The following is a 19,048-nucleotide window of genomic DNA, read 5'->3' as shown; positions in this document are numbered from 1 at the left end:
ACATCCTTTGCAATATGTGAAAGAACTCGATATTTTATTGAGTTCATTTTCCACCATGCCAAAATCTCAAAGTCGTCGTCATCAACATGTTCACATGGCTCCAACAAGTACCTCTCTACTTCATTTTTCATCTCAACACAATCATCTTTTCTTATTCTTTGTTTGAACTTTGCAACACTTGAAAGTTTAGAAAACCCCACCTTTTTATCAAATTTCCTACTATCAATAATTGATGACTTACTAGCACCACTAGATGATCCACAACCACCAATCCTAGTGTCAAGATCTTTATAGTATTCATAAAGACGTATTAAAAGATTTTTCACCTCTTCAGACTTCTTCCCAACCTCATCAATAACAAAAATGTCTTCAAAGCAAAATCTCACATATTTTAACTTATAACGTGGATCAAGAATAACCGAAATAAGCAACAAATTATTTAACCTATCAATTGAACCCCAATATTTGTCATACTTATTTTTCATACATGTTGCCATTTTAGATAAAACAAGATCATCACCACTTTCAATTAATGATGTCAAATCAGAATGAATTGAGCACATTTCATGAAAATATAAGTTTGAAGTCACGTACATTGATCCACTAAATTTCAAAGTTATATCATAAAATGACTTCAAAAACAACACAAAAACATTAGTATTTTCCCAATCATCCCTATTAGGGTTGTTAGTCTTTTTCCACGGTTTGGAGTTGTCCTTGTGCAGCAGTCCAAATTAATTAAGCAAGCAAACTCTACACTTGGTTTATTATGCAGTTAATTTATGCACCAGCAGCTGTAAGTGAGCCATTATAGTTTCAACAATATTTATTATGGCGGATCCTAAATTTCTGCACTCTGTCTTTAGTACAATGGTTGTAAGGATACAATCACAAGCTAAGTTAACAAAAATAATGGCATAAAAAACAGCACTGAAAGCCCAGATGATAAGATTTTCTAGAATTTTTTTTTCACAATTCTTTAAATTGTACATGTGGTAGCAATGATCTATGAAAGAATTAGTTCATAAGAGCTCAATCAAATTCATATATCAGCAAATTATTTTCGGCATATTCAAGTGTGAGTGGTTTCATCAATTCCCCATTCTCTAATTCCAAGCATACCCATTACCAAATAACTGGAAAAAAAAATGAAGCTTTTGCAAAAAAAACCTCACCTTAGATCAATAGAAAGGCTGTAATCGAAGTGGGTCTTCAAGAGTTGATGAAAATCGACTGAGAGATTCGTGACAGTACTTTTGTTGACAGAGATTGTGGAAGATAGAGTGAGAGATTGTGAAAGATAGAGTGAGGTCAGTGAGAGTGAACAGTTCTAATGAACTGGGGAGTGATGAATGCGAGATTATGGAAGTGAAAATAATAGAATTAATTTAATTTAATTTACTTTATTTTATTTATTTTCCACTCACAGGTTAAATTTATCAAGCTCATGGGTTAATCATACCCAAACCATTATGAAATGGTTTTCTCTAAAAAAATCCAAATCAACCCATTTTAATAATTTATCCAACCCAAACTATTTTATTTGGTTTGAGTTTGGTTAAATCCATGGGTTGTGGGTTTATGCCCACCCCTAGATACAAGTCCTGTTTGAAATTGAGGTGCTATAACTTTTAAATTAAAGCTGCTATGTAGAAAAAAAAATTATAATTATGAAACAAACGTTAATAGTAGATAGTAAATATAAATTTTAAATAATAATTTTGACAAAATTATTAAATATATAATAGATTTTTCATCATACAAGTGAAAAATCATATCATTATAACATCTAAACTATAAGAGTTAGTATTTACTAAATACTTTAATGTTGTATCTTTTAAAGTATAACTGCACCAACTTAATCTCAAACGGACCTACAATGCTGTGGTTTAAAAGCTCAATATCAAATAAGATCTTATATGAATAAATTTTCAAATTTCTAGCGAAAAAAAAATCTCGTTAATAAATTTTAAATTAGATGTAATATTGACATTTTATCTTGACAAATTTTTCTACACCGAAATTAACAAAAATGGAAAATCCCAATTGATAAAAATATTGATCCTGATTTTTCAATTATTTAAAGCCGCATGAGAACAAAACCAATGATGTATTCATGTCCCTTCCACCGCAACAAATGTAAGCAATGGGAACACCGACACATGCGCTGTGGCACTCGTGACCCACGTGGTTGCTCAACATCCTAATTTCTATTTACTTTCTAACGTGTTGGTTGCTAATCACGCTCATTAATTAACTTATAATTATAATCTAATCTGATAAGATCAACAGACCGTAATAGAATATAAACGACACCCTTTTGTCGAATAATATGTACGTAGATGATTAAACAATATTCAATTTGTAATGATTTATTTGTGATTTCTATGTAATATATATGTGTGTAAATTGCAATGTAAGATTGATAGAGAGGACTTGTACTGGGTATTATTCATCATATCATATTATATACATCATACATTTCACATTACATTTCAATTTTATTAAGATAACAATTAAAATCGGTTAGAATCATTTTTAGGTGACGATCATTTTTTCATCAAAAATTTGAAAATGAAATCGATATAAATTTAAATAATATGTTTGTTTTTATTTTTTTTAACATCATAATAAAATATTTGAAAAATATTATCTTTGACATGTTATCTTTACAAATAATATCGGCAAGAGCATAAAATTATTTTAAAGTAAAATACTATGGTTTATCATGGAAATTAATGTTTAATGATGAGTCAAAATATTTCACTTAAATCTATTTATTATTTGTACCAATTTTTCAATACTAAGTTAAAAAATAAAAAAAAAATACAAACTTAAAAACAAATTAAAGTTAAAATTAAATCATACTAGAAAAGCTGAAATTAAATCATATTTGGCATTCAATGAAAAACAAAACAAGTAAATTCTTAATCAACATAAAAATGGCGTATTTATTTAAAATCAAACGAAAATACTCTGGGTAAAAGATAATCTACTAATAAATTATTACTAATGGAGATTGAATTCTTTCCCTCAGAGTTTGGGAAGGAACGTGAGAATCAACCAATTTTTAAATCAAGGGGGCTCTATTTTTACACAAGTTTATCTATTCGAAAATTTTATTTATTTTTAAATTGTTCCAATATTATAATATAAAAATCTACTAAAATTCTAGATATATGCATTTATATCAATTCACCAATATATTACGATATAATTAGTATAAACCCCGCTTAATGCTCAAACTCATGTCCTTTAAGTATTTTGGAGTGTCAATTACCGGACAACTAATCCCAATGATAAATAAACGTAATTAAGATTTTATTTAACATATAAACCAATCATTATCTAAAAATAATCCACCTAGACGAGTAGACGTTCCCAATTTGGCTATTCTTACGTACACACATGCAATAATTGGGCGGTTGCAGCCGATTAGGCATGCTACATCACAAAACCCGTAACATTTTTAACACTACGGTTTCTCACCCACTTAATTAATAAATTAATTATAGTAAATAGATAATTAGTATTAATCGATCAATCAATCAAAGTGATTAATTAATCCTTATCAAATGATAAAACATCATTTCAAAGAATTTCGCTATCACAGTGTTGGAGCGTCAGTTCAAAATGAAGGGAGAATATTCCAAAAGAGTGGCAGTTTCGATATTTCAACCCAAAATCAGGGGCCGTTACATTAATAAACAAACATTAATTTCAGTCGCTGGCGAGTCACATGCACTGTTGAGGGCGATCCCGTGGTTGCCGGCCCAGGTCGGATATACGCCACCCAGAAAAACAGCGTCGTTTTATTTTACTCGGCAGTTACCATTTTCTTAATTTTTTTTTTAAATTAATATTCCTTGAACGTTTGTATTATTTTATATATGAATGAATAGAATTAGTCTTCTCATTTTCACTGTGAAAGAAGACTCAGTGAGTCAGTGCAGTGGAGACTGAGTAATTCGTCGATCACTTTGTCTGGTACTCTATCTCAAGCTCTATTAAAATTCAATTTCTGATTATTATTAGTCGTATTTTTCTTTTTGAACTAGTCATTTGAAATGCTTTATTTTTGGCGGAGAAATTACGATCTGCGACGCAGTTTTGAGGCGAGATCTTGTTTTAATTTTGTGTTGTGTTTGTATTTCGGTGTTATGAGATCTCTATTTGCGTCTTTTTTTGCGCTTACTCGGCAATGTTCATTGAAACGAATTGTTTTTTAGCTAGGTTTTGATGCTCTTATTTAGGGCTAGATTGACACTCTTTTGTGATTACAGCTCATGTCTTGTGAAAATAATTTTTGAATGGAATGAATTGTCATTGTTTTGATCTATGAATTTAGTGATTGAATTTGTGAGATTCAGTTCAAATTGATTATTGACTAAGTTGTTAAAAGCATTGGTGTCACTTGTGTCTTATAAATGAAGCACATTGTGATTACTATATATGATAATCTTGTCAAATGCTTCATGGCTTTAGGTACTATCAGTACTGGATAAATTTGATTGTGTATTGTTGCTGTTTTCAAAATTTCTCTGAGTAGTTATTCTGCTTCACCTTTTTACTTGGTAAACTGAAGTTAGATATTCTCGTTAATTTAGTTTGATATGTTACGGTCTTTCTTTCTGCCTATGCGCTAGTTATTTTGTTGAGAAGACAGTTTTTGATGTGGCTTTCTTTCTGTTTAGACTGTAAACGTAGTAATGATGTCAGAGACTGCCCTTAGAGATCTCAATACGCTGCCTTCTTCTGATAGAAAGAATGAGAGCTCCAGTAAAGGGAGTTTTGCTAAACCCTTTGTTGGAAGTGCTAATGAAAATGTTGACGTCTCCTTGGTCTCAACTCATGTGAATGGAAATCAAACTGGGAATGCTGGACCGGGAATTGCTAATTCAGAAGTGGAATACATTGATTCTGAGAACTTAATTGATGTGGAGGACATTGATACAAGTCTAAAGGTACAGGGATTGATGCTTTCTGTTTTTGTTAAGGGTATTGCCCTGTACTTATACGTATTGGTCTGGAAACTTCTGTTGTTAGATGATTTTGAATTTTAACAGTTTGTGACATATTCAGACACTCATAGCTGGACTGGATTCTAAAGATTGGGTTGTGGTTTGTGAAGCACTCAATAATGTACGCCGATTATCAATTTTTCACAAAGAGGCCATGCTTGATATTTTGTAAGTCTGAAAACTTTACATGATGTGATTGAAAAAACCATGTGATTTAGCTTTTTATTATTTAATTTGGTTGATTGATGCTTTTGAAGATATTGTTTTACTGTTCTAATTATTGGCACAATATTTTTATCAACAGGGGAGATGTGATCCCACTTGTAGTAAAATCCCTGAAAAATCCAAGAAGCGCTGTTTGTAAAACTGCAATTATGACAGCTGCGGACATATTCAGTGCGTATAATGACCGTATGATTGATTTATTGGACCCTCTGGTACTTCAAATTTCTTAACAGTTACTTCTGATATTTAGCCCCTTTGCTAATAGGCTGATTGCTATTTATTCCAATCTGATGGAATTGTGATGGTACAGCTTGTTCAGCTTCTTCTCAAGTCTTCACAAGACAAACGCTTTGTTTGTGAGGCAGCTGAAAAAGCTTTAGTAGCAATGACTACTTGGGTTTCCCCTATATTGTTGTTACCAAAACTTCAACCATATCTGAAAAATCGGAATCCTCGAATCAGAGCAAAGGCGTCAATGTGCTTTTCTCGAAGCGTGCCACGACTGGTAAGGCAAAAATTTTTACACAGTCCATCTTTATTCTTCTTGTTTATTGAAAAGCTTATGCACTTTGCCTGTGTGAATGAGTGTTTGTTGTTATGCTCTACTTTGTTTATAGCTATGATAAAACCAAAGGGAATACTTATTAGAAGCCTTGGGTGCGAAGTAATTTACTCATCAGCTTTATTTCTTTCCAGCCCAAGTTGAGGCTTGGGAAACGATAGAAACTGTATGTTGTAGCCGTGATAAGAGCCTGTTATTGACTTGTGTTTAGATTATTGGTTATACTTTATCTGAAATGTTCATTGATGCTGGTAGTCACCTTCTAATAGTGAATTTAGCTTTTCTGTGTATTCAAATTAAAATTATTATATGTATGCTAGAGGTGGTATGTGGATGCTATCATACTCTTGTTCAGCTGCTTGGGATCCTCTTATCTGTGTGTGTTGTAATCACCATATTGTTTGTGGTAGCATATAAGTTTTGAAGCGGCCCCCTTCTGTACCAGCTTTTATCTACTTTTATCACACTCTTGTTCAGCTGCTTGGGATCCTCTTATCTGTGTTTGTTGTAATCACCATATTGTTTGTGGTAGCATATAAGTTTTGAAGCAGCCCCCTTCTGTACCAGCTTTTATCTACTTTTATATGTACATCAATAAAAACTCTCTATCTCCCACAAACACACAGACATATGATATTGGGATGAGCAGATAGAAAGTTAAGAGATGCTAGGTTATTTTCTGTGCCTGTCATTCTGTGACCTTTGTTCTTTATGATATTGTGATTGGTTCATAACCTTGCATTTGTTACTAGAAGTCTCATATTTTATCATTTATAATCCTTACACCATGTGTTATGATCCTCGTGCCTCCTTCCTCCTATTGTTTAGTCAATTATTACTGAACATTGGCATCTTTTTGTTTCCCATGTCTTATGTTATATTGATGTCAACAGGGTGTTGAAGGTATTAAAGAATATGGCATTGACAAACTGATCCAAGTAGCTTCATCCCAACTCAGTGATCAGCTTCCCGAGTCCAGGGAGGCTGCTCGAACACTTCTTTTGGAGCTGCAGAGTGTATACGAGAAATCGCACGACTCTGCTCCTGCAACAGTATCTGATAGCCCAGAGATGGATTCTTGGGAGAACTTTTGTCAATCAAAACTCTCTCCTTTAAGTGCACAAGCTGTACTTCGCGTGACAAATATTGCTCGGGAGGGCCTTGTTATAGGTTCCTGACACAAAAGTTAAATAGCGCATGCTTGTGCTTGCCTGGTTTTAGTGAGTAATATCTTTGTTCACCACATATGAGCTTTAGTGAGTAATACCTTTTATTTAACCTCATATATGAGCTTTAGTGAGCACGGTCTAGAAAATTCCTTTTGTGCTTGATTTCCCATCTTGTAAATTCTGTGAAAACATTGAGATGTCTGGAATTGGTGCTTAGCAATCATTTGAGCTGGAATCCTATGATATTCTTTGCATACGATTCAATGCTGGTCTCCGAATTTTGTGGATGTTTTAGTAGTTGCGGAACCTTGACAATGTTTCTTGCACCACTCACATGCTCAGATCAAAGAAGTGGTTGTACCTTTAGTAAATGAGTGGGTTGAATGTGGTGATTGTGAAGTAATAACGAAACTATGAGGTAAAGGTGAAGTTTATGACGGCACAGAAAAATAGAGAATGCGAATGATGTGACTCACATCATGTGACTGAGATCGATAATAGCAAACTGTTAATAACATATAATGATGGTCATGAAGAATTGTTAGACAATAGTAAAACAAGGCTATGTATTCTAATATTTAGGTTGTGATTTTAGTTTTTATTGATGTGACATTTATGTATTAAATGATAGTTAAATAATTTTTCAAGTTAGAAAACTTATTATTTAATAGATAAGTGTTCATATGGTGGGATTATTAGAATTATTTTTAAAAGTAATGAACTTCATTTATTCATTTTTAAAATGGCTGAACTACCATCATATTTAGGAGTACGGTTTCATAAATATTTTATTTTGTAATTTCTTTGAATAAAAAAATTATTGAATAAATTTTTTTAAGTTTGTTTATTCTATCGTTTTCTTTATTTTGGCAATAGCTTTCAAAAGCTATAAGGGGTTGCTTTTAAAAGTAGCTTATAAAATACTTTACCACATAACTAAAACACTTTTAAATTTTATATTATAATCTTATTATTTTAATAAAAAGACAATTATATGTAATTAGTTCATAAATTTTTTAAAAAAAAATCAAAGCTTTAATATATTATATAACCATAATTAATATCAATCACGTGTTTACTAATATAAGATTTTTTTTCGTCTCGCATGATCATCTATCTACGTATGGTACTTTTATGATTTTATCTTGCAACAAGAAATATTATTTCAGCAAGTTTGTGTGAATGTAATACAATATTCATCATATTTGTGATATGAAACTTATCATAACTCACACACTCTCAGTAGTACAATTAATTAACTAAATATGTACTTAGCATTTTTTTTTTTTTTTTGGTCCTGCTTTTGGGGGTTCAACTAATTATATGTTCAGCATAGTAGGAGATTATTTTATAAGCAGCCCAACAGTAGCCTTTCATTATAAGACATTTTATTTAGCTACGGATTGTGAAGGCAACAAATGTAAGATCCGAAGAGGACTAACATATAAAATGGGATGTTAAATAATATTAATCACTACATGAATTATTGTGTATACGAAGCCCTGAGCTATCATGAAACAGTCCAAACCGGTGGTTGACGCAACATCCTCAAATCTTTAGAATAACTGCAGAGATTCAAATATTTAAGTTTTAATTTGATTTTCAATATTATGTCTCGTTTATTTATTGAATGATGAATGAAAAATTATTTATTATTTTATTTTATCATTCAATTGATAAATGCCGCATTAATTGATACTTAAATTATGAATCAAATAATGGTATCCTAACTTTATTCAAGAGAAATTCAATATTCTTTTCCACTTTTATATGTTCATGTCGTGCCACATAAATCGAGCTACTTAACTAGATCAATTATAATAGAATTTTGATAAACTAAAACTTTTGTTAAATAATATATTTTTTCTGTCTCGACTAGGGAAAAATGTGTTAAATTATAATTCAATTAATTAATTAATACTTGATTAATATATATTTTTAAAATGAAAATGTCATTAATTTATCCAAAATTTTACTGTTTTCAAATATAGAGCCACCAATTTCTGTAAGAGGATCATGATATGGCACATTTGGATTATAAACATAAAATTCCAATGTTTTAAGTATAATAATATTACTCTTATTTTAAATGTTATTTCTGCAACAATTATTAATGAATGTCACATGTTTTTTTTATGTGCAAATTCAGATACAAATTGATAAATGTAACTCAACTCCTAGCATTATTGACTTTGTTGGCCGACCGATTGACTGATTATTTTTGAAATAATACCGGCCTGCCTTTGATTAAATAAACATATTCACCTACATTTTTAAATTAGCTAGTAATGAGAAGCAACTGTGATGCAAATTAAATTGAAATGCCTTGCATCTCAAAGCTCTGAGCTGTCATGAAAAGTCCAGATTGGTGGGTGGGTGACCAACTCTTGGACTAACTTTGAACTTTTTCGAAAGAGAAATTCGACTTTCTTTCCTTCTCCTTCTACATTGTGGCACCGCATAGGCTAATTTAAATTGCTTAACTTGATAACACAATCGAATCAGTTTTAATCAAGTACACCTTTTTTTTTTTTTTCCCTCTTTTTAAGAAGGATATTATACAAAAAGAATTTTTTATCTTTTTATATATTTTTGGCTCTTGATATATAATTACGGCCATATAGCTAAAATTTCATATTTAGAGAGAATTAATTTACTGCCGTAAAAAAGGTTTATATTAGTTTTTCAAAATTACTACTAACAAAATAAAATGGACACATCAAGGACGTGGTCAGGAATTTAATTTAGGTGAGCAAGTTCAAAATATATTAAGAAGAAATTTTATATATAGTGCAAGAGCCAAGAGTTTTTTTTTTCTTTCTTTCTTTTTGATATATTTATTATATAGTAAAACTGAGCATTTCGCTAGTGTATGGTTCTGCTCATGGATTTATCAATTGATTAGTTAAGATGGGATATCAGTAATATATAGGGAAATTATCAGTTACGAACGCTTATATTGTATTGTTATAAAAAAAATTTATAACACTTTCAAATTTTATTATTTATCCATTCTAAATTTATAATATGTATAATTGATCCACTGAAATGTTAGCTTCCATTAGAAATTAAAAGAATTATAGTAAATTGACCATTTTACAATTGAAACTCAATTTAATGTAAAAAGACATAGGAAACCCACTTAACAATTATATACTCTAAATTTATGTTCTTATAAAAAATAATACAAAGTTTGAATTTGTTTGATTTTCCATCCTAAGTTTGTAGTTCGTGGCAATCGTCCACCAAAACTTTAACGTCGTTAAAATATTTAATACAATTTAAGTAAAATCGTCATTTTACCCTTGAATTCAAGGGTATTTTTAACTTTGTACCACAAATAATAAAATAAAATTTAGCTTTTCTTAATTATAAGATCGAGTTAAGGATTGGATTGATTGGGTGTTTATGAATTAGGATTTAGGGTAATTTGTGGATTTAGTGTGATTATGTACATTGGTGAAGATAAATTGAGAAGACAAATTAACTCTTTTTTTTAATTAAGGAAAAATAGAGTTTTAAGTGTATTTAATTAAATAATGCTCATAAAAATATATTTTTATTTTTATACTTTAAACTTGTATTTTATTTTGTAGTCAATATTTTGATCGATGGTTTATATAAATTACAAATTTAGGGTGAAAATTTCAACAAATTTAGAAATTTGTAATATTTTTTATAACATGATAAACTTAAAGTGAATGATTGATGCTTTCTTTTTTATTTAGCATGTTATATGTATATAATTACCCTTGTAAAGTCATTACTTTCTAATGAAAGCTAACAATTTGGTGAATAAATGATATAGATTGTAAATTTAGGGTGAATGATTGATATAACTTAATAGTGTTGTGGTATTTTTGATAGAATGACAACTTAAGGGTATATGGCTGATAATTATATATATATAATAATGCTAGACTTACAATATTAGAATACAAAATTTGTATCCCAAATGACAGTAGATGCTGTCATTAATAAAAGATGAGAATAATTATAATATTATTATTATCACATTAACCAATAATGATGAAATAATAAAGTCAATTAATTTTTACTCAAGGCAGGCTTGACTTTTAAAGATGGGTAATATAAACTTTGTAAGCGTATCATGATTATATTATAAACGAAATACTTTGTTAAACAGTCTACTTTTATGCTTTAACATAAAAATATTTAAAATATTTTCAAAAACCCAAAACCGAAAGAAGGGGGGGAAAAGTCAACTTCTTTTTCTGGCTATTAAATATTAAACCGTAAAAGATAAGAACACAGATTATTTTTCTTAAGTGAAGACAAAGATCAAGAATCTCAACAAATAATTCTCTATTCAAGGCTGCTCTAGGCATGAACAAAGGTTGAATCCCGAATATGATAGAAAAACGCTTGCCTTTTTCAATAGGACGCCGTATCAATCCTATTAGAATAATTATCAAAGAGAAAATTCTTGTAATTGTTGTTTATAACAAGTAAACCAAGAAAAGAACAAAGAAATAAGTTAAAAAGAAAAGTTTGAGTTTCTATAAATAAATTATTTTTTTTTCAATTATTGTGTCCTAGCCTCCTTGGCTTATCACTACCCACTCCATTATAGACAATTAGCTTGCACATCAACTAATCCTCATTAAACATATTAAAAATATACTTTATGCTGAATATAAATCCTAAAAGTTTCTTTGTCTCTATAAGAAATAAGTATCCCACCTCTTTTTCTATAGTTACATGTTTTCATCTTCTTCAAATCTTCATTTCTCTGAGTTCAACTCTTTTGCAAGTATCTTGTGTTGTTTTGGCTTCATGAGTTTGGTTCTTGTAGACATGGTTGTTAAGGGGAATTAAAGAAAGCGGGTAATGAGCAATATAGATTGGAATCTTGCATCCAAGGTTATGGTAATGGCTATTATCATTTCAGTGATATTCTTGTTTCTGGGAATTGGAGCATTGATCTTCATTCATGTTTGTATAGTTGCAAGAACATTTAGAGCAGGGCTTATTAGAAATAATGCTGGCGGTGCTATGGTTGAAAGGAGCAGCATTGGAAGCACAAGCATGTCCTTTGCTCTTTGCTAAATACTCATAGCAAGGAAGCTTCTCTACATCGTCTCTCGACATGCTTGTGCTTCCAATGCTGCTCCTTTCAACCATAGCACCGCCAGCATTATTTCTAATAAGCCCTGCTCTAAATGTTCTTGCAACTATACAAACATGAATGAAGACGAACCCCAATTGTCCGATTTGTAGATCAACGGCTAATTCTCGGAGATTTGGTGAAGAGAGTAGCCGTTTCAGTGATATTGATGTGGAGCTAAGAGAGGGCGTGCCAACAGAAGGTATTGAGTTAAGTGATATTAGAATTGAGTTGAGTGATCATGTTAGTTTTGAATCATCAAGACCGAACCAAACAGATTCAAATCCTTCTCTCTTGCAGGATTCTTCTTTGGAAACTGTTTTATGAGATTGCTTTAATTGTTAATTTTTGAATGATTATTGAAGAGATGATGATTACAATGTAGATGTTGTGTTTTTGCTTCTTTTTTTTTTTTTTAAAAAAAGAACTTTTTCATTAATCTTTCCCTACACTCACTTTGCTTGATGGATGGTTGCTCTCGTTCGCGTTTGTATATGTGCATATATACCTTTCACACCTAGTTTTAATTGCTTGGTAATATGGTTTGCTGAATTTGTTTTAATCACAGTAATTACTTTTCTATTTGTAAGTGAATTTGTTTCCAACGGGAAATGAATCTTAAAAATAGTGAATAATTGCATCTTTATTCTTTACTCGTTAGTGCTAATTGTCATAATTATATTGAGATAAATATCAAAACCCTTGATTCCATTATGAGTGGGGAGCGATTTGCATTGTCATCAGCTAAAAATTAATAATAATAAAATCATTAATTTCATAGGTTATCAATCTCCATCATTAATTAATGTACTCTTAATTTCTCAAGTGGGTCTTTTGATGGGTAATTTTTAAAAACCTCCCTTGAGGTTTGGGCTTGTTGCAAGTAGATGGCGAGAATTTGTTTATTTGTAAAAAACCCCATACCGTCAGTTAACTTTAACATTGACCGTTAGTTGACTGTGCAAAGACAATATTACCCTTAACAACAGTTTGTAGACGGAAATAACTAAAAAAAATTAAAATTGTTAGCGCGAAAAGCACAAACCCTATTTTTTGACAATTTTATCCTTGTCAATTCCAAAGATTTACAATATCATAGGTAAAGATTATAACTATTTCATTTTCAAATTTTTAATTTTATCTTTTTTATAGGAACTTTAAGAAAATATTAATAATTTAAAGAGAATTTTTTAATTTTATCTTTCTTGTAGGAACTTTAAGAAAATATCAATAATTTAAAGAGAGTAAAATAGCCAACAATTTTAATTTTTTTTAGTTATTTCCGTCTACAAATCGTTATTAAGGGTAATATTGTCTTTGCACAGTCAACTAACGGTCAATATTAAAATTAACTGATGGTAGGAGGTTTTTTTACAAATAAACAAATTCTCGCCATCTACTTGCAACAAACCCAAACCTCAGGGGAGGTTTTTAAAAATTACCCGTCTTTTGATCAACAAAAAGTTCCTCGTATATATATATCAAGACATCAACTCTTCTTCGTCCTCTCCCTTTAATTTGTGAGAGAAGGTATTAATTAATGCAAGGTATTATATTTCTCTCTTTTGTGAGATGTTAAAGATGTCATCTATCTCTGATGTCGTGTAAGAAACTGAAAAAAAAATTTATATTTCACTCTTAATTATAATAACGTTTACAATATGAGGGCCTTTATATAAGCTCCAAAGGAAACTAAAATAGAAATGAAACAATAGAAATAATAAATACAACTATGTATACAAAACAAGCAACTGCAAAATTATTTATCGTCTTAATTTGGATATTTACAATTAGATTGTAAATGATAAATATTATAAAAAATTGTAAATGATAAACGATTCAAAATTTATGTTTGAAATGTAAGTAGAAAAAAAAAAGTAAAAATGACCTATTCAAATTAATGAGTATCATTAATTAATCAATAACAATATAGCTACAAATTTTTATAAAACTTATTTTGTACAATAGACGTGGAATGATTAAATTGGTTGGATGAAGTACTTGTACATTTGCATGATTTCCTTTTAAGAAAAGTCTTGGGTTGTGGAACGTTGTTTCTTTCCCATTAAAAGCTTGCATGTATGTGTTTCAACCAATCATAATAATTTGTAAATAGTATATATACATGACAAATAATGAATAATTAAGGAGTGATACTCTAGGAACACCAAATTATTTTTATTATTTATATTTTCATCTAACCAATGAATTTGTGGTACATAAATTTTTATATTATATAAGTTTGTATAAGAGTATAATATCCCACGATTCTTGTATATGCCCATCAAGAATATCATCAACTAAGATTATTTGATGAAAGACAAAATTGGAGCTTAATTATTTTATGAAGTATTTCACTTTTTCAAGTAGTATTTATAATTAGAAGGGAAATTATCAGTCATATACCCTTAAATGACACATGTATCAAACGTGTGTGAACATTTTTCAAGTGTATCACTCGTATACCCTAAGTTGACAAAACACTTCTACCATCCACCAATCCGTTAACTTCCGTCAGAAAGTTAACATAATTATGGCAAATTGACTATTTTGCCCTTGAAACTCAAAATGAGGTAAAAAGATAAATTTACCCCAAAAATTAACGTAAATTTTCAATACACAATTTTTTTTATTTTGTTATTAACAATATATTTTTTTGATAAAAAAATTGAATTATTAATGGTACATATTATTAACAATTATCCATATTATACCATAAAAAAATATTAACAGCATATTATTTATAATTATACATATTATACCATAAAAATTTCCAATTGGAGCTTAGAGGAGTAGATCTCCAAAAATTTAGGTTAAATTTTGGAGGAGTAGATTCGGTTGTAAATTAGTTTTTTTTAGCAATTATTAACAATTATCCGATAAATAGGATGACATGTCATTTTTATCAATATATATCATATGACATGTCATTTTTTACTAAGTAAATAGGATGACATGTCGTTTTTTATAATCAAAGTTTCGTCAATCTTAAAAGACTAGATTACCCTTATGATGTCAGTGCTTGCAAACGGAAGTTAACGGATTGGTGGATGGCAAAGATGTTTTGTCAACTTAGGGTATACGAGTGGTACACTTGAAAAGTGTTCACACACATTTGATAGAAGTGTCATTTAAGGGTATATGACTGATAATTTCTCTAATTAAAATTATATATTTGTTATGATATTTGATTCTCTTTTATTAGGTGCATGGATTCTCTTTTCCCATTTACTCTATTATAATTAGATAGATCATGCTACATATTCAATCATTTATTACAATAAGATCCTTATTTCCTGTGAGGGTTTCTGAAAAACAATGTTTTATTTATCTTTAACATATTTTCTCTATGTTGTTAAGAAAATCTTCAATCAACATGCAGTATAATATCCAAGTCAACTCAATCAAGTGAAGCTAATTAAAACTAGGGATCAAATAGCAGAACCAACTAATTTTCTCCGTGCTTGGAATTCTCCGTCCAGACCAGCGATATAATTGGAGAGAACATTTGTCCGACACCAATTCCTAAATTGTTTGAGACAAATCCAATCTTATATTACAAGGAAAAATAATAAGAACCTTACTGATCGTTAGCCGCTAGACCTTTATTAATTTCTTTTTAGCTAGAATCTCCGCCAAAACTCTATGCCCAAATATTGTATGTATATCAAACACTTCCTCAATGAAAAGAATAAAGTATTCTGGTTATTTCTTCATATAGTATCACAACCCATCTTGACAAATGCATGGTTATTTGTCAACCTTTCAAGAAAGTTGGCTTGCTGAATGTAGATGAATATAGTTAAAAAAATCCACTGCTATTTCTGATAGTTTGGTTGCTGTGAAGAAAGCCGTGGCAGAAGTCAATAAACACTTTCAATTAATTGGCACGTGGAGTGGACAAAAACTTCGAGACTTCAAGGTAGCAAACTTTCACGGGATGAGAGTTTTGCAGTAAACCCGTGCGGTACTTAGACAACTTCTAACACACAAATCACTAAGTAAACTTTTTCAAACTTTTCAACTAGCCAACCAAGAATGTTTTGCGGAAACTGCTAGAGAGAAGAGAGCAATATGACCAAAATATATTTTATTACACAAAAATAATTTACAAGACCACTTGATAGCGTGAACGAGAATGTTTGTGTGTGTGGTGTGTAGAGTGGTTGTTGAGCAAATGAGGGGCTCACCCCAATTTATAGATGTTGGATGCTAGGTTCTTGAAAGTTCCATGCAACTTGCATATATATCTCTTGAACTTAAATGCTCAATTCTAAAAAACTCTAGGATATTTACAATTATAGAAAATTCTAGAATTCGGGTTAGGCTTGGATGATCGCTAAGCACATCATGGTTGGCTAATTGTGTTGGCGGCCCATTTCTAAGTGCATTCCACTTCTAAGCGCATCATGCCTTTAGTGTTAAGCACATCTCGTTTCTAAACGCACTCTTCGTCTAGGCAAACTTTTACTAAACGTATCTGTGCGCACGGAATTAGGCTTTGTTGTGGCAAATTTGAGCGGTCCGTGACAAAATGCTGGCAAAACCTCCATGCAGTCAATTTGGTCCTTTTATATCACAATGGTTAAAAAAGTTATATTAATTTTCTATTAAAGCAAGTTGGTTCAAAGATGGTTAATAAACTAAAGAAAGATGTAATTGACTGATTGTGTTAACTACTAGCTTAATTATAAATTTTAAAAATAACAATGTGGAATGAAATTTTATAAAGAGTAGTATTAGATATTTTAAAATTTTATTCACATGATGGACATTCATCAGATGATGATCATATAATTCAATTAACTTGCATAATATTTGTGAAAAAATTATTAACCAGCATGATGAATGACATATCACATGACATGCGTATCACAAAATATACTAATTGTGAATATTATTTTGTCTTTAATCATAAATTACCTTATAGACATATAAGTAATATATAGTATTGTACATTTTAACTAAAGAGTTGGTGTCAAAAGTATTGTGATAGTGATATCTAATGAAATTTCAAGTAAATTTCATTTTGACCACAAATCTCAGGCTCTAACTAACACTGACCTAAGTATATACTACGATTTAGGATGAAAGCTCTTTTAGTCCTACATTCTTAAAAGTACATTAAAATACCCTTAGTATCATTTCTGTTACCGTTAATTTTAGATTCACGAGGGTAAAAGTGTACTTTATTGGCAAAAATTTAAAATTAAAGAACTATTACATAACCTAGATTCATAAAGGTATAATTGTATTTTAACACTAACATGATTTTTTTAAAAAAAATCTTGAAAATAAATACAATAAATTTTACTTTAGATATTGATACACTCGAATCCCAGAGATCAAGGAATGAAAAGCAAACTTCTTGTCCTATCTTACGCACTTCCTGTTTTGAGTTTATTTTTGTCATTAAAAAGTTATTTGAAACCTAGCTAACTTAAACGACTTAAATATATATATATACGCACAAACACTGTAAATGTTGTCCTATGGTAGATATCAAAACCAATAGTGAAGGAAATTAGATCACTCTGGTATGTGTCAGGTTGGGTCTTGTTTATTTATTTTTTTTATATTTCATGTGTATTTCAGTGGAAAAGAAATCATTATTATTATTATTTTTTCACTTGATTGAGTATTTTTTAAAAAAAAATTATAATCATACAAAGTTCTATAATGTCAATTATGTATTTTGGGAATTCATATGTAATAGTTTCAAGTTCTGATATTTTTTTGTTGGGAGATTCAAAATGAATCAAGTCAACGCTTCAATTCGTGAGTTTATACAAAATTTAATATATTTTATTTTTAGGATAAAATTGATAATTTTATTTTTTTTCCTTTGTATTAATGTTCAAACAAAAAGAAAATATTATTATAAGAGGGTAAAATTGTTAAAACAAGTCAAAAAAATAAAATGTAACAGTAGGGGCGGCAGTAATTTAATGATATGGATGTTCTGAGATATTTTAAAAATATAAGAATTAAGCAGACACTAACTTCAAAATATAGATAATTTTTTTTATCCTTATGGTTTATTCAAAGCAATCCAAAAAGGAAATAAGATGATAAATTGCTTTCTGTTCGATTAAATGTTTTTCGCAATACTTTCAAATTTCTGAAAGTTTTAAAAGAAAGTGATGACAATAGAATATTTTAAAATCAATATTAAAGATCAATTATTGACACGAAAAAGGTTGGGAAGATGTATCTAGAAATCAATTTCAACGTCGATGGTGCTTAATTACACAAGACCAAGCAAATTAATAGCCATGAAAAAAAGGAAAAGAAAGATGCATAAAATTTCATTTGATAGTGATATCCATGTACAAAAATGTAAAAGAAAGATGCATAAATTTCATTTGACCTTGATATTCTGATATACATGACCTCAGCTTGAAAAATGATAAAAAAATAATAATAAATCTCCCCATGTATCATAGAAAAATACAAGAACCCTCAACTTAAAAAAAAAAAAAAGAGAGAGAGAAGAATCGAGCTACCAATTAATTAATGAGTGATTTACCATATGTTTCTAGTCTTTAAATACGTATTTCGTTTTACACAATTGAGTTTTAAATTTTACTTATTGATTGAAACAAATTAAATTAAACATTTTGCGTGATAAAATTTTGAGCTTAAGAGTATCAACTGAGTTGAAACATCTTGCATTTTAATTCTTTAGTTCTTTGCCTCTCATTTCTGTGTGATTCTCGCTCACATGTTATGTTACACATTATCTTGAGTTGAAGGAAACATACTTTACGTCTTCAGTCAGAGGTGTTCCATTCCATTTATGAGATTTTGGTGGGCACAAGCTAAATGGCCCTCTTATCTCCTTGTGTTATCTTTTTCAAGACACCAAAATCAAAAGATAGTTTGCAGTAACAACAGTGATGGCTGAGTTTTGTGGGTAGAAAGAATTTAGAGAGAAATTTTA

The 19,048-nt window shown here is 30.0% G+C and overlaps 1 protein-coding gene across 1 annotated transcript; it reads left to right on the top strand.

Moving 5' to 3' along the window:
- Positions 1-3,859: 3,859 nt before the first annotated feature.
- LOC18050971 lies at positions 3,860-7,220 on the top strand. The gene is made up of 6 exons (XM_006446405.2): positions 3,860-3,987; positions 4,695-4,964; positions 5,083-5,189; positions 5,326-5,458; positions 5,557-5,751; positions 6,702-7,220. Exons 2-6 carry the CDS (start codon positions 4,710-4,712, stop codon positions 6,984-6,986), a joined length of 975 nt encoding a protein of 324 aa, XP_006446468.1. The 5' UTR covers positions 3,860-3,987; positions 4,695-4,709; the 3' UTR covers positions 6,987-7,220.
- The last annotated feature ends 11,828 nt before the right edge of the window (positions 7,221-19,048 follow it).

Source organism: Citrus clementina, unplaced genomic scaffold, assembly GCF_000493195.1.
Source record: "Citrus clementina cultivar Clemenules unplaced genomic scaffold, Citrus_clementina_v1.0 scaffold_2, whole genome shotgun sequence".
NCBI classification, from domain to species: Eukaryota; Viridiplantae; Streptophyta; class Magnoliopsida; order Sapindales; family Rutaceae; genus Citrus; species Citrus x clementina.
The sequence above is the reverse complement of the archived record's forward strand: the minus strand, read 5'-3'. Positions and strand labels throughout refer to the sequence as shown.

Bases quoted from the DNA above. Each gene is read 5' to 3' on its own strand.
- LOC18050971 (XM_006446405.2), top strand. From the start codon at position 4,710: ATGATGTCAGAGACTGCCCTTAGAGATCTCAATACGCTGCCTTCTTCT. The intron at 4,965-5,082 runs GTACAGGGATTG...TGACATATTCAG, and splicing joins ACATTGATACAAGTCTAAAG to ACACTCATAGCTGGACTGGA. The intron at 5,459-5,556 runs GTACTTCAAATT...GTGATGGTACAG, and splicing joins TTGATTTATTGGACCCTCTG to CTTGTTCAGCTTCTTCTCAA.